This window comes from Hemicordylus capensis, chromosome 6 (genome assembly GCF_027244095.1).
Source record: "Hemicordylus capensis ecotype Gifberg chromosome 6, rHemCap1.1.pri, whole genome shotgun sequence".
NCBI classification, from domain to species: domain Eukaryota; kingdom Metazoa; phylum Chordata; class Lepidosauria; order Squamata; family Cordylidae; genus Hemicordylus; species Hemicordylus capensis.
Window position 1 is genome coordinate 126627916 of NC_069662.1, and position 21794 is coordinate 126649709.

At 49.4% G+C, this 21794-nt stretch overlaps 1 protein-coding gene across 16 annotated transcripts in view; it reads right to left on the reverse strand.

Annotated features, from left to right (window-relative positions):
- Positions 1–1075: 1075 nt before the first annotated feature.
- PHF14 (PHD finger protein 14) overlaps positions 1076–21794 on the reverse strand; it is a 209759-nt gene continuing 189040 nt past the window's right edge. For 10 of the 16 annotated variants that reach the window (XM_053259907.1, XM_053259903.1, XM_053259904.1 and 7 more), the window contains one exon: positions 1076–2240. In XM_053259907.1, coding sequence (XP_053115882.1) covers positions 2063–2240 — 178 coding nt within the window. In that variant the 3' untranslated portion in view covers positions 1076–2062. Of the gene's footprint in view, positions 2241–6261; positions 6328–6451; positions 6477–21794 lie in introns of those variants that run through there. The other 6 variants (XM_053259909.1, XM_053259911.1, XM_053259919.1 and 3 more) reach the window with 4 other exon arrangements.

A 21794-nucleotide genomic window follows, 5' to 3' on the forward strand; every position in this document is an offset into this window, starting at 1 on the left:
ATTGAGAATTATGAAAGTATCTTGCAGTACAGGAACTAGAGTATGTGATTATTGAGATTGCTAAAGCTGCACCTTCCAGAAAATGGAGAGCGAGGGCTATTGCTAATGGTAGAGCATATATGCATGCAGAAGGCTCCAGATGCAATACCTGAGATCTCCAGTTAAAAGAACACAAACCTGTACCTGAGGCCCCCGGAGAGCTATTTCAGTCAGACGAGACTATTTAGGGCTAGATGAACAAATGTCCCAATTAAGTACAAGGCAGCTTTAAGTATACAGTGGGAAAGTTCAGCAGTATGTGTCGCTTAAAACTCACTACATTCCCAGTCGTCAGTCTCTGGCTTCTATCAGAAGTGTGACCAAGGAAAAGTAAGGGGATATGTTCTGCACACAGGCTTCTGTGATAGAAATACACTGTGCATGGATGCAGCCTGCAGAGTGGTAGAACAGTTCACCTTTTTCTGTTGCCATTGAAGTCATCAATGGCAACAGAGTGGTAAGCAGGGAACACCTTGCTGGCTCATACCTGGTCCTGCTCTTTACTCGGCTGATGCTTGCCCTTTCAAAATTGTTCTAAAATTCTCTTCCTAAATTAGATTTCAGATACAAAATATCATAATGCTATTTTGAGAACCAGCGTGGTGTAGTGGTTAGAGTGCTGGACTAGGACTGGGGAGACCCGAGTTCAAATCCCCATTCAGCCATGAAATTAGCTGGGTAACTCTGGGCCAGTCACTTCTCTCTCAGCCTAACCTACTTCACAGGTTTGTTGTGAAAGAGAAACTCAAGTATGTAGTACACCGCTCTGGGCTCCTTGGAGGAAGAGCGGGATATAAATGTAATAATAATAATAATAATAATAATAATATTTTGCTACATAACAAAATTTTAAATACAACCTACTTCAGACATGGGGGTGGTGGGGATGAGTCAGTGTTCACTTACAATGCAGCAATACCATTGAGTTCTATGTACAACTAAGTATATTTACATAATGCAACAAGAGCAGTGTCATTAAATGCAAATTTAAGGGTCTCACCAAACATCCCCTTTGAACCATCAGTATAGTTAGAAGAAAAATGGACAACAGTTGTTTTATTTTGAAGTGGCATAAACATTCAGAACAAAGATTAGGGCACCATGCATCTGTGAAGCCATTCAATGGAAAAAGAGCCAACACGGACACATATTTGCTTGCCCATTATTCCAAGACTGATGCTTGAAAGTGTAGGTAAGAGACATCATTCTTGGTAGATGCATTTTGATGTCAGATAATTTAAAACATGCCAATAGTCCAACCCAGAATTCAGTAAAAAAGAAAAGTAAAGGTCAACATGATGAATAAATTTTCTGCAATATGTGATAGATTTAGTTCTGCTCCTGTTAGGTTCTTAACTGCAGTACTCTAGGTTGCTATGAAGATAAATCAGATTATTTTTGGTTTTGGAGAAACTACACAAAGCAGCCTTAGAGAGAATTAAAAACCTCAAAACTACACAAAGCAGTCTTAGTGTGATCTATACATTTGCTTTCCTAGGGAAGTGGTAGCAAGGCTAGATCAAATGAAAAAAATTCTAGCTAAAAGGACAAATAAATGCTAAAAAATAAAATTAAAAAACAGGAATTAGGGAAGCTGCAACTTTCTATGTAAGATTGATCACAGAAGATCATGTTAAGAAAATGTGATGAATTGTTCAAAAGACAAGTAGATTTTGCAGAGTTTTTCTGCAAAAGCAAAAGAGTGTGATTACCCTCCCTAATTATTACTTTTATTTTAGGTAACAATATTGTACAGTTAAAGATTTATTTAAATGTGTAGTAATCTGAAATAGATGCTGAGTGGTGTTTGGTCTTTCAGGATTTATATTAAATGATGGAATGAAGAATCCCCAAAACTGTCCATAGTAAAAATTATGAAATGAGGACCACACTGCCCTTCTGCCCATACCACTCAAATGTTTAGACACTGGACAGCTTTTCTTTTGAACTTTGAAAATTCATATTTTCATATCATAAATGTCACCAAGAGCCAGTTAAACAATTCCCAAATGCAACATACATTTTAATTTCCAATGTTGTTTATTGACAATGTTCTGTACTTTTTACAATGAGACACATCAATCAGAGTGGCACTACTTGAAAATATTCCAAGATGACAGTAATTTCTATTTTTTTGAATTTTTGTGTTCCAGGCTTGGCTCTTGAGGAGGGTCTTCCCCTTCAGCTTCATTTTCGTCTTCCTGTAAAATAAAAATGTAAACTGTTTTAGGGATCTTTAGAAGCATGCATGTGACTTCTTGCCTGTGTGTGAAAATATACCTTCCCGAACAACTGTTTGAATGACCTATCAATTTATTAGTTCAGTTTATAGGATACTTTTCAACTTCACAGTTCTCAAAGCAGCATACAAGCAAAGTTAAAACAATAAAATGAATTTAAAAAACCAGCAATAAAATAATAACAGCAAAACCAAACAGGACACAGCATAAAATAAGTACAGTTAAAATAACCAAAAACACCCAACAGCATAAAAGCTTAAAGGTCGCAGAAAAATAAAAACATTTTTACTGAATTTGAAAAGAACAAAGGGTGCAGATCTGTTGAGTTACATGCAGGAGGAATCTCTACAGAACTGTGGCCATAATCATGAATATACTTTTCCTAGAAGGTGAAAATTTGATTTTCCTATGGAAGCCAATAACTGGGCATCATCACAATATCTTAATTTTCCAGGGGTTAGGGGGATATTTATAATCTATTAAATATCCTGGACCCAGACAATATAGGGCTTTAAAGGCTGAATTTGGGCCAGACACTAGCTAGAAGCCTGTGGGGCTCTTTTAGAGGTGAGCAATTCAGTTCAACCTCAAATCAATTCGGGTCAAATTGGGGGTAATTTGCAGATGCAACCCAACTCACCCTCAAAATAGAGGGCGAGTCTTCCCCCGATTAGGGGAAGAAGAAAATCACCCTCAATTTTACCCGAATCAATTTGGGTGATTCAAATGCCATTTTGAGGCCCATTTCCTCAGCAAAACAGTCCTCAAAATGGTATCCCCCCACAAGAGACTTAGCACATCAGCTCGCCTTGGAGGACTGGTCTATCCAGGCAGACCAGTCCTCCAAGGTGGGCTGATGCACCAGATCCGGAGCAGAGGCAGCCAGCCAAGCTGGCTCTTTTCGACGAATCAGTTCAAGGGCTCTGTGATTAGATTCGACCTTGCAGACAACACTACCAGAGTGACCAAAGCACTTAGACCTGGAACCTGGTTGAAAGAAATCCAGAAAATCCATTTAATCCCAGAAAGCCTGAAACTACCACACCACCCTTTGTCTACCATTTTGTCTAAAAAGGAATGTTTGAAACTAATCTGTAATTATTTTAATTCAGGATCCAGAAAAGTTTTTAAAGAACAAGAAACGCCAAGGGCAGTACAACATCTTTTCTCAGTACTATAAACATTTTCCTTTGCTCAAGGAGGCATTCATTGTATCAGCTGATGTATCTATGATAGTGTATCGGCTGATACACCAGCTGCATCCATTTCTTGAAACAGATGACCTTAGAACAGTAGTACATCTGCTGGTCACCTCCAGACGTGATTATTGCAATGGGCTCTATGAGGGGCTGCCTTTGTACATAGTCTGGAAACTGCAGTTGGTCCAGAATGCGGCAGCCAGAGGTTGGTCTCTGAGTCATTTCAGAGAGCCCATATCGCTCCTACCATAAAAGATCTACACTGGTTGCCAATAAGTTTTCAGGCAAAATACAAGGTCTTGGTTATAACCTATAAAGCTCTAAACAGCTTGGGCCCTGGGTATTTAAGAGAATGTCTTCTTTGCTATGAGCCACACTGCCCATTGAGATCATCAGGAGAGGTCCGTCTGCAGTTGCCACCGGCTCGTCTGGTGGCTACTCAGGGATGGGCCTTCTCCATTGCTGCTCTGGGGGCTTGAAACACTCTCCCTGCTGAAATAAGAGCCTCCCCATCTCTTACAATGTTTAAGAAGGCAGTCAAGACACATTTGTTCACCCAGGCTTTTAATTAGATACTGTTTTAATAGTTTGATTTTTAGTAGTTTTAATGTTTTAACCTTTTTGTTTGTTGTTTTGTTGTGAACTGCCCAGAGACTTGCGTTTTGGGCGGTATACAAATATGTTAAATAAATAAATAATGCATAAATAAATTAGTTGACCAAGGCCACCCTCCTGGCAAACTATTATTAGCTAGGGTGCATTGGATGGTTGAGCAGACATGAACTCCTTAGCAAATTTATAATACTAGCTGACCCCGCACAGAACATCTGTGCAGTTGTGTACTGAGCCTGTGACATCCCCCCGGAGCTCGCTCACCCTCCCTCCCGCAGCTTGCTCACTCGCCCTCCCCCTGCAGCTCTCTCGCCCTTCCCCTGCAGCTCGCTCGCTCTCCCCCGCGGCTCGCTCTCCCCCGCAGCTTGCTTGCTCGCTCTCCCCCCCTCAGCTTGCTCGTTCGCTCTCCCCCCGCAGCTCGCTCACCCTCCCCCGCAGCTCGTTCGCTCGCCCTCCCCCCTGCAGCTCGCTCTCTCGCCCTCCCCCCACAGCTCTCGATCTCGCTCTCCCCCCCCGCAGCTCTCCCCATTGGGCCGGCTAGGGCCAGGCCATCCCACCACTGCCTCCCACCTTCTACTCCCAGCTGGTAGGGCTTTGCCCACCATCTGCCCACCTCCTCACCACTGCCATCATTTCTCCCCACCACCGCCTCCTCTTCCTGGCTGACGGGGCTTCACCCGCTGTCCACCCACCTCTTTTGGACGGAGGGGCTTTGCCTGCCAGCCCTCCACCTCTGCATCCTGACCGCAGCCATAATTTCTCTCCGCTTCAATGCTGGAACTCTTGCACACTCTAGAGCATCTGCGCGTTAGTACTTGATTGCTCCCCTCACCTCAGAGATCTTCCCACCCTCACCTCAGAGATCTTCCCACCCTCACCTGGTCTGCACTCCTGCTCCTCCTCCATCCCGTTGCTTCCATCCTCCTCACCCTTCTTGGTCATGGCTGCAGCACTGCTGCTGCCTATTGGCGAAGCTGCAGCCCCCTATCCCCAGAGACCTCCCTACCCTCACCCGAGCCCCACTCCTGCTCCTCCCCCCAGGAGCAGCAGCAGTGGTTGACCGGGTAGTTCCTCGCTGCTGCCACCACCATAGCCGCTCGTTCCCCTCAGGCTGCTGACAGGCCCAGGCCCATCCCTTGCCTGCCTGCCTCCCTTTGACAATGGCCTCGGTAGCCCCAAACAGCAGCAGTGGTTGCCTGGACCATTCCTTGCTGCCAGTGCCGCCATGGCCACTCATTCCCCTCAAGCTGCTGACAGGCTCAGGCCCATCCCTTGCCCTTCCTTCTGTCTCTCTTCCCCCTCCCTTCTTTTTCTCTCTCTCTCTCCTCCACTTTTTCCCCTCCCTTCATGTTTTTTCTCCCTCCCTCCCTGAGTTAAAAGATTTTGTTCATTTACACAACTGCATCCTCCTTCTCCTGAAGGGGCTCTTTCCTCCCTCAAGACCTGTCTTTTTGCAGCCCCCTGCCTGCTCTCCTTTTATATCCAGAACATCTTCTGACCAGTAACAGCTGCATTCCAACTGACCTTAACCATCACAGGCCCCTCCTCCTTATCTGCATAGGGGATCCCCACTGCCCAATCACCATGGTGCTTCTGCTTTCATAGGCTCCTTCTCCCTATCTGCTTATGGAATCCCCACTGCCCAATCAGGTGCTTCTGCTTGCAAACTCAGCCAATCACCTCCTTCCCACCACGTCGCCACTCATGGCCCGTCTTGCTCCTTCTTCCTATCTGCATATGGAATCCCCACTGCCCAATCAGGGTGCTTCTGCTTGCAAATTCTGCATATGGAATCCCCACTGCCCAATCAGGTGCTTCTGCTTGCAAACTCAGCCAATCGCCTCCTTCCTACCACGTCACCACGCATGGCCCGTCTTGGAGAAATAATAATATAGATATTCATAATTTTCCTTCCTAAAAGAAAATGTAAATGCTAACACTGAAGACAGGCATGCCAATCTCCTATCTAATCCAGTTGCTGCACTTAATAGGAAGCCAGTGTTATGGTTATGATTGACTCATTTATTAGCTGCTCTGAGAAATTCCATAGACGGTGGAATGGGAAAATATTAAAAGAAAAGGACATTTGGCATATCTTCCCAGATCATGGCCAGAGGTTTTCAGTGAATAGTTTTTAAAATGCAAGAACTACCCTTGTACTTAAAAATTACTTTTGAACAGCATCTGCCACTGGGAAAGAAGAGTTTCATTTTTGGAGACCAGATATGTTTTCTTCACTATTTGATAAAAGACAATAAATTTAACTTCAGAGACACTTTATGTGCTGCAGCATCGTATTTTTGTCCCATCTAGCAAGGTTTCTTGACAGGTCTGCCAATTTTCCAATTACTTGTACCGCCATATGTTATCTGAAGATCAGTCAGGTCTAAAATAGGAAACATGAGCATGTCAGGCAACAGCATGCTTACAATATTCTACAGCTTCAGCTTTAGGATTTAGGCTCATAATTCATGGCAAGCTTCTTTGGAGCACCCTGAATAAATGAAGTGACATCACAATGCCAACTTCCATAGGAATAAATAGTACCTTGGGTCCAATGCTAAATGGTGACCTCTAAAGAATTAATTATGGAAGCTGGAACACAAAATTCAGGGAGGTCCTCAAAAACGATTCTTATAATAAATAGGCCTTGACTGCATTAATTGTGTGGTGGTCCCATTTGATATTTTAAACATTGTTGCAGGCTATTAAAAATACAGATTTGAGTGCAACAATCAGATCTAAATGAAAACTGGTTATTATGAGCCAAGAGAAAATAAGGAATAATTCAAGCTGTTATATTGTGTCACTTCACCATACCCAAGATTACCATAAAACTCCATTAAGATGTTTGCAAAATAATCTAGGTACCTACCTACTTGAAAACATCTGCAATCAAAAGTTTAGTAATGTTTTAATATTTTAAACAGAGAATCCCAGAAGCTAGAAATATTCCGTATATCACCAGTCGGTAACTCTTTCCTTAACCTGAAATCTTGTGCACACTTTCTCATGTGTGTCTTATTTAAATAAATGTGATATATCTGCAGTGGTGGAGGAAGCCGGCCGGCAGCCCGTGCTCCTCCTGCCACAGCAGCCCTCCCGCCACAATGTCAGACGCAGGGGGCACAGCTTCACTTGCAAATGGGGAGCTGGCCAGGAGCTGCTCTCCCTGCCTTTAAAGGCAGGGAAAGTGTTCCTGGCTGCGCTGTGAACGCGGTGCAGCCCTGTTTGCAAGCGAAGCCATGCCCCCTGCGTCTGACATCAGACACAGGGGATGTGGCCGGGGCGCCAGGCGCGGCCTGATTGGCAGCAGCCTGAGTTATTTGAACCGGTTCGCTCAATGGTGGCTCCGCCCCTGTGTATCTGAAATCTGCTTAACAGGACTGCAACTAAGACTCTCTGTGCAGTTTTGGATAACCTCCCCCCTCCCCTTTGCACTTTAGGAAGCATTTGTTCCTTGTATACAGCATATTTAACTGGCACTGTTTCTAAAGTCATTAGCAATGTTTGAACTTTCAGCTAAATGGACTATTTAGGCTAATTATCAAGGAATGATGCTGAACAGACTGAAGATTAAACATGTTTAATGTATTTGCTTTACTAATTACCATCTACATTCAATATAGCTTTGCATCCTAAAGGAACTCACATGATCAGGAGTTAATGTGTAGGATTTGTTCACTCTCACACTTGCATTATATACAAATGAGATTTCACCAGGATAGAACACTACCCTTAATGTGTTTAAACAGCAGTAGAATCATTAATAGAGAGAAATAAGCTACAAATAGTACAGTTTATTTCAAGTTGAGTCAAATTCAGATGAGGCTGACTCGAACATGGTTTTTTTGGTTAAAGTTTAATTTGACACCCTTTAGCTGGTAATGCTTCCTTGGAGTCAATTGACACAATTTGAGCATGTGAATGTGAGACATGTGGGTGTGAGTATATTTTATGTGTACATATACATACACACAGTGTTGCCAGACAGCCTCTTCCTCCTCGCTAGAGAAACTCCAGCTTCGGATGGAAGCAAGGCTCAGCAAGGCAAGGACAAGCGCTTGATGCCAGGAGGAAAGCTGGGCCCTGTTGGCTCATACAGCTGTGTCATGCAAATCCTGAACAAGTACAAAAACACTGGAAAAGAGGACACACCCACCTGGAATTCCATACATTCCTAATGAAGTCAGATTTCCTCATTCCGCAAACAGTTTTAAAAAGACAAGAGACTACCCCTTTGAGGCAGGAAAAACACATTCCAGAATGCAAATAAGGTCACAATTCTGTTATGTAGTGTCAGCACAATAGGACCCCTTTTTTTGTATGTCCATCTGAATATTAACTACCACACCTCCAGGATCCTGCACTGGAACCTTCCCTTTGTCCCCTACACATTTCCAAGTTTTCCTACCTTTGTAAGGTTTAGAAGACAAAATCCTATAAAAAGCCTCTGCCCTCAGTTGCAGAAGTCTTCGTTGTGGGAGCTTGTTGGCACATGCTGCCTTCTGCTGCTCAGAGGTCTGTACAGCTAAGCATTCACCTGGGTACTCAAACCTTTAGTCTTAAGTTAACTGGACTGCTGAGTTGGAATGCTGGACTGCACAGTCCAGAACCTCTGAGCTGAACTAAAATCACCACCCTTCAGCATTTGTTGTGTAGGCCTGTTGTGGGAAGACCTGCACAAGACTTCTCTGATCACTCTTGGGTTCCAATCTACATAGGCCTGTCATGGGCTAGTCTCTGTGCTTGACTGCCTAAGAGTCCCCTGGACTTTGGAGTGACATCTTTGAGCTACTGAGGCTGGGATTGTTGTTTGTGTGATTGCTTCTTGCTGCTAATTCATGTGTCTGACTGCCTAGTGATCCCCTTTGCCAGCTGTGGCCATGCAGAATGTCACAGACCTTGGAATTTGGTGCCAAGCTGGCATTGTGCCACTTCTCCATGCCTGCCACATTATCAAAACCTTTGCGTCCGAGACCCACCGCACTGTGTATAAAACAGAAGATTAAGAACAGGTCTCTCTTTTTGCTGTCATTCCAATGCCTGCCAATCACTATGATATAAGAGCCTTCACTCCCTGCACAACTGTGATGGTATCAAAGTTGCCAATGACCAAGTTTTATGTTGTGCCTCCCCATTTTATATATTTTTTAAACAAATAAATGTGTTTGCAAAAGCCTCGCTTGAGTCTGAGGCTCCTCTGGGGTTGTCTCAGTGTTCTCCTGCCTCTGTTTATATTGTCATTTGTTATTCATGCTTGCAAATTCAGTTTTGAGCAAATTCCCTCAAGCTGGTCCAAAAGTATAGATACACTCATAAATGTATATATGTATCACCAACCACAGTAACCAGAAACACTAAAAATTATTGTATGTGAACCAGCAGATCACCAATATAAGCTCAGTAATTTCCATAATTGTTGCTGCTAGGATATTATTTAATTTTTAAATTTAGAAGCCACCCTTTAAAAAGAATGCTTTTTAATAGCACCATAATAATCAGAATTGCTGTATCTTTGATCTGCTGGTTCACACATTATGTTTTTCTATTCAAGTGCATAGCTGGAGAAGGTCAACAGTGCTCACTTGGATGAAAAATGTATGTGTCAACTGGTCTTGATTGTATGCTTCTCCTTATCCTCACTAATACAGGCTCTGGCAGAAACAGATTCAAGCTAGTGACAACCCAGTAAAGGAATCCTAAGCCTGCTTAGATGGCTGAGAGTGCTGATCCCTGTCAACTGTGCATCTTTTTTTTTTTTTTTTTGGTAGTGCAGAATTCTTTGGCAAGGGAGCCATAGCTGGATGGCTCTGCTCTACCTGACAAATGCAGAGTTCTGCTTCAGGTAATACAATGCATATGTCTGCTAAAAAGGGTTTATATGGTCAAGTCATAAAACAACACAATTCAAACACAAGTATAGTAAGTATTATAGAGTTTTATCAAGGCTCATATTTGAAAGATTTTCAAGCTAATGATGTGCTCTTATTTTCATAAAAGTAACAGCAATGTCAAAATATCCTTCACTGCTAGGGTATCTTAGAGCAGGGATTCCCAATGGTACCAAAGGCCATTGTGGTCGGGGAGGATGGGAGTTGTCATCCAACATCTTGGGAACCCCTGCTTTAGAGAGTCTGAGGACCAATATTGGTGATGGGGTGGGATATCCATTGTATCACTTGACTGTTAAAGAATAGTCAAGAAACACAACAATGGTCCACAAAAATGATGGGATGGGCCAATGCCTGTACCAGCTATCTTCTGGTTTCTGAGTTTTCAGGTTTATCCTGGTCCTGGAACAGCACAAATTGCTTTCAGTTATTGTTTGGCTTGTATTTGCAGAATTTGTACAGCTTTTACAACAGTGACACACATAGATGGTCTGACTGATTTGGGGTTTTGTTTTGAAAGTTCTTTTATCATGTCTCCTGACATCTTATTGCAGAGATGTTTTGCTTTAATTAAAATACTATTTTCCACACTTGCACTAGGGATGTGCGGTTCGGATCCGGACCGGTTCGTCCGAACCGGTCCGGATCCGGCGGCTCGATCCCGGACCGAATCGGGCCCTTCCGGGGACCGAGCCGGACCGAATTCGAGCCGGTTTGGTACCGAACCGGCTCGGGTTTCCCGAACCGGTTCGGGAATGAAATTGAGTCTCTGGAGTGTCTCTTTAAAGTTCCAAGTGTGTCCTCCATTTTGTGTCTCCTTCCCGAAACTTTTGCTCCTCCTTGCATCCATTTTGTGATGCTATTTCCAGGCATTGTATTGGCTGCGCTATTGATCCTTGATTGGCCAGAATGAGTCCTTTGGTCTGGTAGGCTGCTTGGCTGTTGCACTGTTGAGAGCTGGCACCCTGTTGGCCGTGGGGGGAGTGCAAAGGTGGGGGCTCCCAAAGGAGGGAATTTCAAACCTATATAAACCCAAGCCTCTTCTCTGGAAACTTCTCTTGGCTGCAGTTGTGGGATCATCTCTGAGACCTGCTTGCCCTTTGCTGGCTGCTCTGGTGTCTCTGTGAGTCCTGACTGTGTCCTGTGTCTCTCTGTGTGTGCTCTGTCTAATCCTTTGTCCACCTGCCCTTTGTGACTCTCTGTGTGTCTCCTCTCTCTGTCTGTCTCTTGTCTGTATACTGTGTGTTACTTCACTTTACTTTCTTCTTAATTTCCCCCAATTTTCCCTGTTCCTTGTCTGTCTGCTTTTCTCCCCCCTCCCCCCCTTTCCCTTCTCATCCTTTGGGCCTACCCTCCCCCTCCCCCACTCCCACCCACTGCATCCTCATTGCTTTAAATCTTCTTCCATTAATTATTGCTCTTTGTCCTGCCTTGTTTTTGTCCAACTTTTTGATTTTCACATTGCATTCCATTGGTTTCATTTATATATTGCTTGCTGGTTTTGCTTAAATTGTACCATTTTGTTTGTTTCTGCTGACTGCTGCTGCCCTGCGAGTTGGTTCCCTGAATCCCTCCCCCCCACCCCCAGAGGATTCTGTTGTTGTTTCTTGTTGTCCCATATAATCAGTTTTGGTTCCCTGCTCCAAACTTGCCCCTCCAAGTCCAACCACACCCCACCCCAACCCCACCCCATCCAGCCTTCTCCCAAGTTTGCTGCTGCCAAACAGAGTCCAGTTTTCTTTGCTTGGTTCCACTTATTCATTTGCTATTATTAATTTGCAGCAATTGTGGTTTCATTGTCTCTGTTCACTTAGTGGCCCCCCTCAGAGTCTGTGTTTGGTTCCCCCTCCCCACACCCCCACCCCCAAGTTTTTTCTGCTGGTTATAGTCTTTCTTTTCATTTTTTTTAAACTTCTGGCTTGTGTTCTCTTGATATATATTGCTTTATATATTTTGCTACCCTCCTCCTCCTCCTCCCCCCCCTGCCTGCCCCCCCACCCTCCCTCCTCCCAGACCCTAGCCCAGGCCCAGCTCCTCCCCCAACCACCCCATCCAGCCTAATCGCTGCTGCTGCCCGAGTTGTTCCAGTTTCTCCTTTGCTGTTTGTTGTTGCCCCCTCCCCTTCCCCCCAACACCCCTCTGCCACACACTAGCCCCCAACCACACACACCCTCTCTGCTCCCCCCACCCCACCTCTTTTCCTCCTTGCCCCTGACTCTCTCCACTTACCCCAGGCCCCCTGCCACACACTAGCCCCCAACCACACACACCCTCTCTGCTCCCCCCACCCCACCTCTTTTCCTCCTTGCCCCTGACTCTCTCCACTTACCCCAGGCCCCCTGCCACACACTAGCCCCAACCACACACACCCTCTCTGCTCCCCCCACCCCACCTCTTTTTCTCCTTGCCCCCGACTCTCTCCACTTACCCCAGGCCCCCTGCCACACACTAGCCCCAACCACACACACCCTCTCTGCTCCCCCCACCCCACCTCTTTTTCTCCTTGCCCCCGACTCTCTCCACTTACCCCAGGCCCCCTGCCACACACTAGCCCCCAACCACACACACCCTCTCTGCTCCCCCCACCCCACCTCTTTTCCTCCTTGCCCCCGACTCTCTCCACTTACCCCAGGCCCCCTGCCACACACTAGCCCCCAACCACACACACCCTCTCTGCTCCCCCCACCCCACCTCTTTTCCTCCTTGCCCCCGACTCTCTCCACTTACCCCAGGCCCCCTGCCACACACTAGCCCCAACCACACACACCCTCTCTGCTCCCCCCACCCCACCTCTTTTTCTCCTTGCCCCCGACTCTCTCCACTTACCCCAGGCCCCCTGCCACACACTAGCCCCAACCACACACACCCTCTCTGCTCCCCCCACCCCACCTCTTTTTCTCCTTGCCCCCGACTCTCTCCACTTACCCCAGGCCCCCTGCCACACACTAGCCCCAACCACACACACCCTCTCTGCTCCCCCCACCCCACCTCTTTTCCTCCTTGCCCCTGACTCTCTCCACTTACCCCAGGCCCCCTACCACACACTAGCCCCAACCACACACACCCTCTCTGCTCCCCCCACCCCACCTCTTTTTCTCCTTGCCCCCGACTCTCTCCACTTACCCCAGGCCCCCTGCCACACACTAGCCCCCAACCACACACACCCTCTCTGCTCCCCCCACCTCTTTGGACCGCTGCTACTGCTGTGTCCTCCCCCCACACCTGAATCCCCCCTCCCTGCTGCGCTGCGCTTCTCCTCTCTCCTCTTTCTCTCTATCATCTCTCTTTCTCCTCTCTCTCTCTTTCTTTTCTCTCTCTCTCCTCTCTTTCTCTTTGTCCCTGCCCCCCCTCTCTTTTCTCTCTCTCTTAGTCTTTTCTCTCTCTGCTCCCCTTCACTTTCCACCTCCTCTCCCACAGCTGCAGCCGCACACAGTAGCCTACCCACCTGGCGGCTGCCATCGGTTTTTTTTTTCTTTTTATAGTTTTTGGTTGATTTTGTCTCTGCTTGGGGGTGAGTTGAGCGACACAAATAGTGTTGTCTCCTCACTTCTGCCCCTCCATCGTTGTTGAACTACCCCGGTTGCCTGTGTGCCTCGTGCGGCCGCCCTGCTGTGTCTCAGCCCAGGGTGGCTGGCTGGCGGCGGCGAATCCGTGACCAGCAGTGAGCGGCAGGAGAAGGACCGGAAGAAGAGGGGTTAGTGCGTGTGCGATTGTGCACCTTTTGTTGCCCCTTTCTCTCCCTAGCTGGCGGTTTTAAATAGGGACACCCCTATTCTGAAATGCATTTGGGTGTGGGGAGGAGGGAGGGAACCTTGGAGAGGAGATGTACTGTTGTAAAACTTGTGTCTTCATGCCCATGCCCAGTAAAGAAATTGCTGCTGTGTGTTGCGTTGCATTGCATGCGTCTTGCAGGTGGTTTTTGAACAGGTGCCTTCCAGAGTGCTTCCTTGCCTCTGGGGCAGTCTGAGTGGGGTCCAGGGTTCTGATGCGATGCTGCCACTACATGCTGGGCCCATGCCATGCCAGAGTGCTTCCTTGCCTCTGGGGCAGTCTGAGTGGGGTCCTGGCTGGGCTCTGATGCTGCCACTACATGCTGGGCCCATGCCATGCCAGAGTGCTTCCTTGCCTCTGGGGCAGTCTGAGTGGGGTCCTGGCTGGGCTCTGATGCTGCCACTACATGCTGGGCCAATACACACGTATGATGATGATCATGATGTTCAATCCATGAGGCTGCCATCAAGTGTTTGCTGCTGCTTGCTTGCCATGGCATTGGGCAGGCAGAATCACAGAGTGGGTGGGTTCAACCTCTGTGTTGGTGTGACTGGGTTCTGGTTTTGGTTGTGTGCAATTTAGAGTCACTAAATAGGCTGCATTGAGTTTGATGCTCCCCCCACAGGAGCATTACTTGAGAACCACCCCCCAGAACCCACACTTTGTGTTCCAGTTCACTAAATAAGGGTTTCCTCCTTTGATCTGCAGGTTCCCAAGCGTTGACTGCATCCCTCCCCCACCCCCGGTAGGTGCTGTGCCCTCCCCCCATCCACTCTCCCCCCCCAAAAAAGCTAAAAACTTGCCACCCACACCACAACTACTCCACCCAACTGCCCGTGCCACCCTCCCACACCGGGGTTCCACCCTTTAACCCCCTATTTTTCTTAAAAAAAACCCTCCCAGACCCATCTCCCCAATTGGCTTGGTGGTTGACTCCCAAATTCAAAAAGGACACCCTCCCCCTCACTTCGATTGGCTTCCCCCCCATATCAAAAAGTCTTCCTTTCCCCCCAATTGGCTTCCTTTTTTGAAAACAAACTTCCCCCCCGCCGCCTCCAAATCAGCTGCCTTTTTTTTGGCCCCTAAGCCCCTCCAAATTATTTTTCTGACCCTGTCTGGCCTTCCTCCTAAAGTCTCCCTCCTTCTGACCTAGCAGCATGTCTGAGCGCCGTGTGGCGGGCAGGGCTCGCTCAAGGCTGGCAGGCAGAGGTGGGAGAGGCCAGGTGCGGGGTGCGCCTGCGGCACGGGGAGGGAGAGGACGCGGGGAGCCTGAGGACACCCCAGTTCTCCCCATTGGAGAATTCTTTGCTCCAGCCCCATCTTTGGTGCGCAGGATTCAGTTCCCCACGCCTGCTGCCGCCAATCGCGGCAGAGGCAGAGGCACCGTTAGGGCTGTGGCGGGTCCCTCCTCGCCGGCGGCACCAGGTGCTGCTGAGCTACCGCCAGTTGTTGAGGTGGAGGAGACTGTGGAGTTGGAAGAGCAGGTAGAGGGCGGTGAGGACCGTGCGGCTGGCAGCGATGCAGCCAGGTTCTCCCTCCCTCTGGGGCCCCTTCCCCCTATCCTTTCGCCGCTCAGTGGGCCCCCCCCTCGTGAAGCCCGACACTCTGGTGGGGAGCGGTCTGGCGAGGTGGTGGAGGAGAGGCCTGCCTCTCCGATGCCAGTTCAGCCGGGCCGTTCCTCCGCTGTGGAGGGCGGAAGGGGCGGGTTGGGTGGCAGCAGCTGACAGGCAGCGGCGGCCGCCCCCCCCCTAGGACTGCAGCCACCCTGCGAGAAACGGCCTAGGACGGCGCCCAGGGCGCAGGAGGCCAAGGGCAGTGGTGCATGGGTGCATTTTGAGGTCCCTCAAGATGACCCATTCCACGCCCGCTGTGTCCACTGCAGGATGCTTGTCAGCCGTGGAAGGGACCCTGCGCACCTGGGTACGACGCCTATGTGGAGACACCTAGAGCGTCACCACCCAGGTCTCAGGGGACAGGCTGGCAGCGCTAGTACGCCTTGTGCATCTGCCACTAGGGCGGGCAGCGGCAGTGTGCCAGCCAGCAGGCAGGCTACACTGCCCGTCCAGCGGTGGACGCAGTCCTCGGGCAGCCAGCGTATTGTTCGCGTGGACCATCATCACCTCACCCGCCTCATAGGGGAGATGATTTCCACCGATGACCAGCCGTTTCAGGTGGTCGAGAACAACGGCTTCCGCCGTATTCTCCAATACCTGGCTCCCGAATACGTCATCCCCTCAAGGACGACGTTCAGCCGGAACGTGGTCCCCTCCCTGTACCGCCGGTGCAGGGAGCTCGTGTCGGCCGAGCTGCGTGCAGCTCCGGCCGGGACAAGCGTGCATTTCACGACTGACCTCTGGACCAGTGTCAGTGGGATGCACGCTTCATTCCTGGCCCTCACTGCCCACTGGTGGGGACCGGAGAGTGAGGGGACCTCCGCGGGCGATGCTTCCGGGTCCGGCGCGGCTCCCGCTGCACTACGGCACAGGTGGGCCGTCCTGCACGTGGAGACGATGGACACGAGGCACACCGCGGAGGAGGTGGCGGCCGTACTCGACCGCCAGATAGAGGAGTGGATTGGCGGGTGTCCACACCTCTCCCGCGGCTTCATTGTCACCGACAATGGAGCCAACGTTACCGCCGCTGTCGAGACAGTCATGGACTGTGTGAACATACGGTGTATGGCACACACGCTCCATCTGACCGTCAGGGACGCCCTTGGCCTTAAGGAGCTGAAGGCGTCCCAGGAGAAGGGGGCCCGCCCCATCGCAGCTGCTGTTGCTGCCACGGCCACGCTTGTGGATAAGTCCCGCAAGCTGGCCGCCCACTTCCACCGCAGCGAGAAGTCCAGGAGACTGCTTCGCCAGAAGCAGGATGACCTTGGCCTTCCTCGCCATCTCATCCCTACGGATGTGGAGACGCGGTGGAACTCCACCTTCCTCCTGTTCCAGCGCCTGTTGGAGCAGGAGAGAGCCCTTGTCGCCCTGGCGAGGGACGAGTCCTTGGATGTCTGCGACTTCTCGAACGCAGAGTGGAAGCAGATGTCCGAGGCGGTGTCGGCACTCGAGCCCTTCCAGCTTGCCACGAAGGGCTTGTGTGGCGACACCACTCCCTTGAGCCAGGCGCTGCCCACAGCTGTTGGTCTCGAGAAGCTGATGGGTGGACTCCATATCTCTTTGACCACGCCAGAGGGTCGTGCTCTGGCTGGGAGGCTGAGGTCTGGGGTTGACAAGCGGCTCGTTGATGTGCTGTGAGACAGGGAGGAGTATGTCCTCGCTTGTCTCTGTCACCCAGCCCTCAAGGGCAATGCCGTGAGTGCCGACGACTTGCCCAGGTGGAAGGGCATCCTGGTCGAGAAGGTTAGGGAGGAGGAGGCCGCTAGGGCCCGCAGAGACCAGGGTGTTGGTAGTGGTGCGGGGGCAGCCCTCGCGGCCCAACCCGCACCCAGCAGCAGCATGGGCGGCCAGCCGGCGTTAGCTTCCCCTTCCCCTCCCTCTTCCCAATCCAGCAGCGCGGCATCCCAGGCGGCGCCATCGCAGCAGCCATTTGCTACCGACTCGAGATCCGCCCAGTGGTTTCAGCGGTTCTGCTATGGCGCCATGCCTGGTATGCGGGAGGCTCGACCTGCCAGGCCCCCCTCCAGTGCTGAGCAATGCGTTGCGCAGTACTTGGAGGAGCCTGTGGAGGGAGACGGCGTGGACTGCGCACAGTTCTGGGCGAGCCGCCGCCAAGTCTGGCCGGACCTGGCGGTGGTGGCTGTGCGCCTCCTCTCCTGCCCCCCAACCAGTGTCCAGAGCGAGTGGGTGTTTTCACGTGCCGGGGACGTGGTGACACCCTCTCGCTCCCGCTTGGACCCTGGTCTGGTGGAGCAGCTGGTCTTCCTTAAGGTGAACCTCCCCCTGTTGGGCTACCCCAAGCTGCAGTTTGAGACGGGCGAGTGATTACCGTGGGTTGCCCCATGGTTGGTCACCTGCCTGGCTCGACCTCTGCTTATCCCTACCCTCCCCCCTTCCACCTCTAGCTGAGCTGACGTGACAGATGCTGAGCCGTGCCAGCCAGTCGCAGCGTGTAGTGTGCCCACACAGAGATGCAGTTGTAGTAGTAGTTTTAGTGCTGCGACTGGCCAGATGTTTACAATGCCCACGCCCACCTAAAAAGAAACCCAATGCTGACCAGCACAGGCCCTTTATCTATCCACCTGTCAGCATTTGGGGACCTGGCGTGGGCACGGCACACCCCCCCAAAGTAGCACAGCCCACGGAGTACTAGACTTAGCGGCAGCGGCGGGTATACGTTCAAAAATGCAGTGTAGATATGTAAATACTAGTAAATAAACATGTAAATAATTTTTTCTTTAAAAACCCCATGTCAAAATCAAGCCTCAAAATTATGCAAAAGAAAGAAAAAAAGGTGACAAAGGGAGAACAAAATGATGAATGCCAAATGAATTGATTTTATTGAAAATGTCACCAGAAATCATGTGTGGGGGGCTTGGTTTACATGGAGAAAATGATTGGGTGATTTTTTGAAATGAAACGAATGAATTATTATCATCTTATGTTCATCTTGATTGTGGTCACTGTTGATGTTGGCTGATGGCAAAAAACCCAAAACCATCAGAATAGCAATGAACTGGCTGCCAACACAACATATTGATTGATAACTGTGCAGGGGGGGAATTGGGTCTGTGTGTGTGTGTGTGGTGCAGGCTCAGTCTGTCTCTTCCTGTTGTGTGTCTGTCTGTCTGTCTGTCTGTGTGAATGGATGCCTAGCACTGTCTCTGTGTGTGGATGCTTTCTGTGTGTAGTGTGGTGTGTGTCTGTCTACATGTTTTTTTTCCTCCCCCCCATGCCTCCCTCCATCCTTCCCCTCTCATCCTCTCCCCTTCCTCTTCACCACCTTCCATCCTCCCTCCCTTCCAGCCCACCACCGCCTCACCTGCCCCCAACCCCGGTCTGGCAGATGATGAGAGTCTGGTCTCTCCCACCGAAGCACACACGTGAGCACGTGTGTGCACAAATATGTGGCTGACCAACTCTGAGCCGGACCCTCCCCCCTTCAATCCCCTCTACATCCCTCTCCCCCTCCCCTTTCCTCCCCCCTGCCTCCCTGCCTCCCTCCCTGCCTCCCTCCCCCCTCCTAGCTAGCAGCGCACACATACACACACAAAACACCTGTGGTGGCAAACACCACCAGCACACATGCACTCACACTGGTGCCACCACCACCTCTGCCTTGGGCCTCTGTGTCCTTGAGCAGATATGTGGTGGTGGACCAGAGAAGCATTTCTTTCCAGCAAGGCAAAAGGCATGCACTCACTGCACACACACACACACACACACGAAGAGGTGAAGACGAGAAGAGGCAACTTCTAGGACCAGCAGCAGCAGGTGAGTGTCGTGTAATTGTGTTGCTTCCCAAGGCCACTGCCCATGCTCAATGCTCAGTCTGCTGAAACTAAAGAACTAGCTACAATCACCCTTCCTCACATGCAGCTCAGCTCAGCTCAGCTCAGCTGCACAGCACACTGACTAACTAGACACTACAGCTGGTGGTAGAAAAAACAGAAGTCTAGATTCTAGAAGATGTCCTGGTGGATTTTAAACTTTCAAATCTGTGCTAGGATTGCCTTGCCTCCTCCTCCTCCTCCTGCCTGTAATTGTGCCCTCTCCCCTTGCAGTTGCGCCGTCGTGATGGGTTGGTGATGTGCGTGCGCCGTCTACTTGTTAGCTCTCTCCTCCTCATGTTGGCTGGGCTTGCCAGGCACTGGCTGGCAGCAGCTGTTGGCTGTGTGCTAGGCTCAGGCTGTGGCGCGCGTGACTGGACTGGGAATGTTATTGTAGCGGCAACACTGGTTGTGGTGGTAGCAGTAGTAGCTGTTGTTGTTTCTGGGCTGGTGGCTGCTGGCCTGTGCTGACTCTGCGCACTTGGTCTGGTCTGGTCTGGTCATTGGGATGCAGATGTAGGGTGTGTGTGCATCATCCATGGGGAGCATCAGAGCAGAGCAGAGCAGGTTGGCTGGCTTCTGTCTGTCGGGCCTAGTCAGTGGCAGGCACTGAGTGAGGCGGTGGTTTCTTTGGGCATCACGTCACCCATCATGCAGAGCGGCAGGTCTGCTGCTCTGCTGCTCCGCCTCCTGCTTCTTCTCTGTGTGTGCTGCTCTTGTGCTTAGTGTGCTGCTCCGCTGCTGCTGCTGTGCTGGCAGGCAGCACAGCAGTGGCCTTTTTGTTAGATCAGAGAGTGGGTGTTGTCTCTCTGAGTGTCCTCCTCTTACTTGCTTGGATAGGAGTGGTGGTAGTAGGTAGGCATTAAGATGGACTGACTAGGTGTTACGTGTTAGGGCGCCCAGAGAGAGGGGCCAAAAAGATGGGGTGGCAATTGTTGGGTTGCTCCTAGTATTATTGGTGAATTTCTGAAGAAAATTTTTTTTCCATTGGCTAGAATGGGGGTTCGGGGCTGCCCCAGACCCGCCTCTGTGGGGTGGCAGCACCGCCAAAGTGGGTCCGGGGCCATGGCAAAAATGCCCTCAGTCCCTCCCAGCAATCCCCGTAGAGATAGGAGTGATGGTTCTGTTGTTTTTCTGAGGTGTTCTGAGTGAGTGTGGATTCTGTGATAGCAAATGAGAGTGGATTCATGGTATCTCATTGGAAATCTCATTAGCTATCATAGAATCTACACTCAGAACACCTCAGAAAAACAACAGAACCATCACTCCTATCTCTACGGGGATTGCAGGGAGGGACTGAGGGCATTTTTGCCATGGCCCCGGACCCACTTTGGGGGTGCTGCCACCCCACAGAGGCGGGTCTGGGGCAGCCCCAAACCCCCATTCTAGGCAATGGAAAAAAAATTTTCTTCAAAAATTCACCAATAATACTAGGAGCAACCAATTGCCTTGGGATTTTTGGGGTGGAGGACACCCATGGGTGGCTACCACCCACCCCAGCTTTTTTGCCCCTAAGGGCTCCACATTGTGAGTTATGGGCAAGAATTAATTTTTTAAAAAAAAAATTGTAAAAAATCAGAGGAAGGTCCAATCGACTTGAAATTTGGGTGGCAGGTAGAACACAATGTCCCCTTCAAAACCAGCCACTTTTTGTGATCCGAACCGGTTCGGTTCAGATCCGAACCGGTTCGAAACCGAACCGGACCGGGGGGGTGGTCCGGCAAAACCAGAACCGAACCTCCCCGGTCCGGTCCGGACCACCCGAACCGAACCGGGAGAACCGGTTTTATGCACATCCCTAACTTGCACTAGTGTGCATACAGTGTATGTCCTTCTACTTTAAAAAAGCTGCCCTTTTGCCTTGGCCAGCTGGGGAAGGGAGGTGACCAGCTCCTAGTAGCATGGATTGGGATCATTAACTCGCCTAAATCAGAACATATCCCTCTTTTGACTAGTGATACAAACTTGCTGAAATCCTTTGGATGAGTATGATGCTATGGCTACAACATTGTTTCCTGCCATACACCTCACACTATCATACAGAAGAATATGTTATTTTAGCTTTCATATACATACAATAATAATTAGTATTCTATTTCCAGGAATTTTCCATAAATCTTAAAGAAAGCTTAAGTAAAATAATATTGAAGAATTAAAAGTTTCTAAAATAAAATTACTTTGCACCCCCATGCTGAGAAAACTCACAGGGAGGGAAAAGAGAAAGATAAGAGAGATTGACCTGAACAAAACAGATGCCTTTGTTCACTTTCAACTTCCTGTTGTAAAGCAGAAGACAAAGTTTGCCCTTTATATCAGATGACTACGTGTAGTCTTGAAGAAAGAAGTGCCAGACAATTATTATTTCTATAGGAACTAAGAGAGAATTCTATACATAGATCATACATCATCAGTCAATTCATAATGCTAGTAAGAACCCAACTGTAGAGATATGTGAAATAAACCATACCTATAATTTGCCCTTCTGTGTAAGTCAGGTACAAGACACATATCACAGATTGTGTATGATCAAGTATAATAAGTGCAAGTAACGTTACCAGATATGCAGTAGAAGAAAAAGGTACAATTTTACCTATTC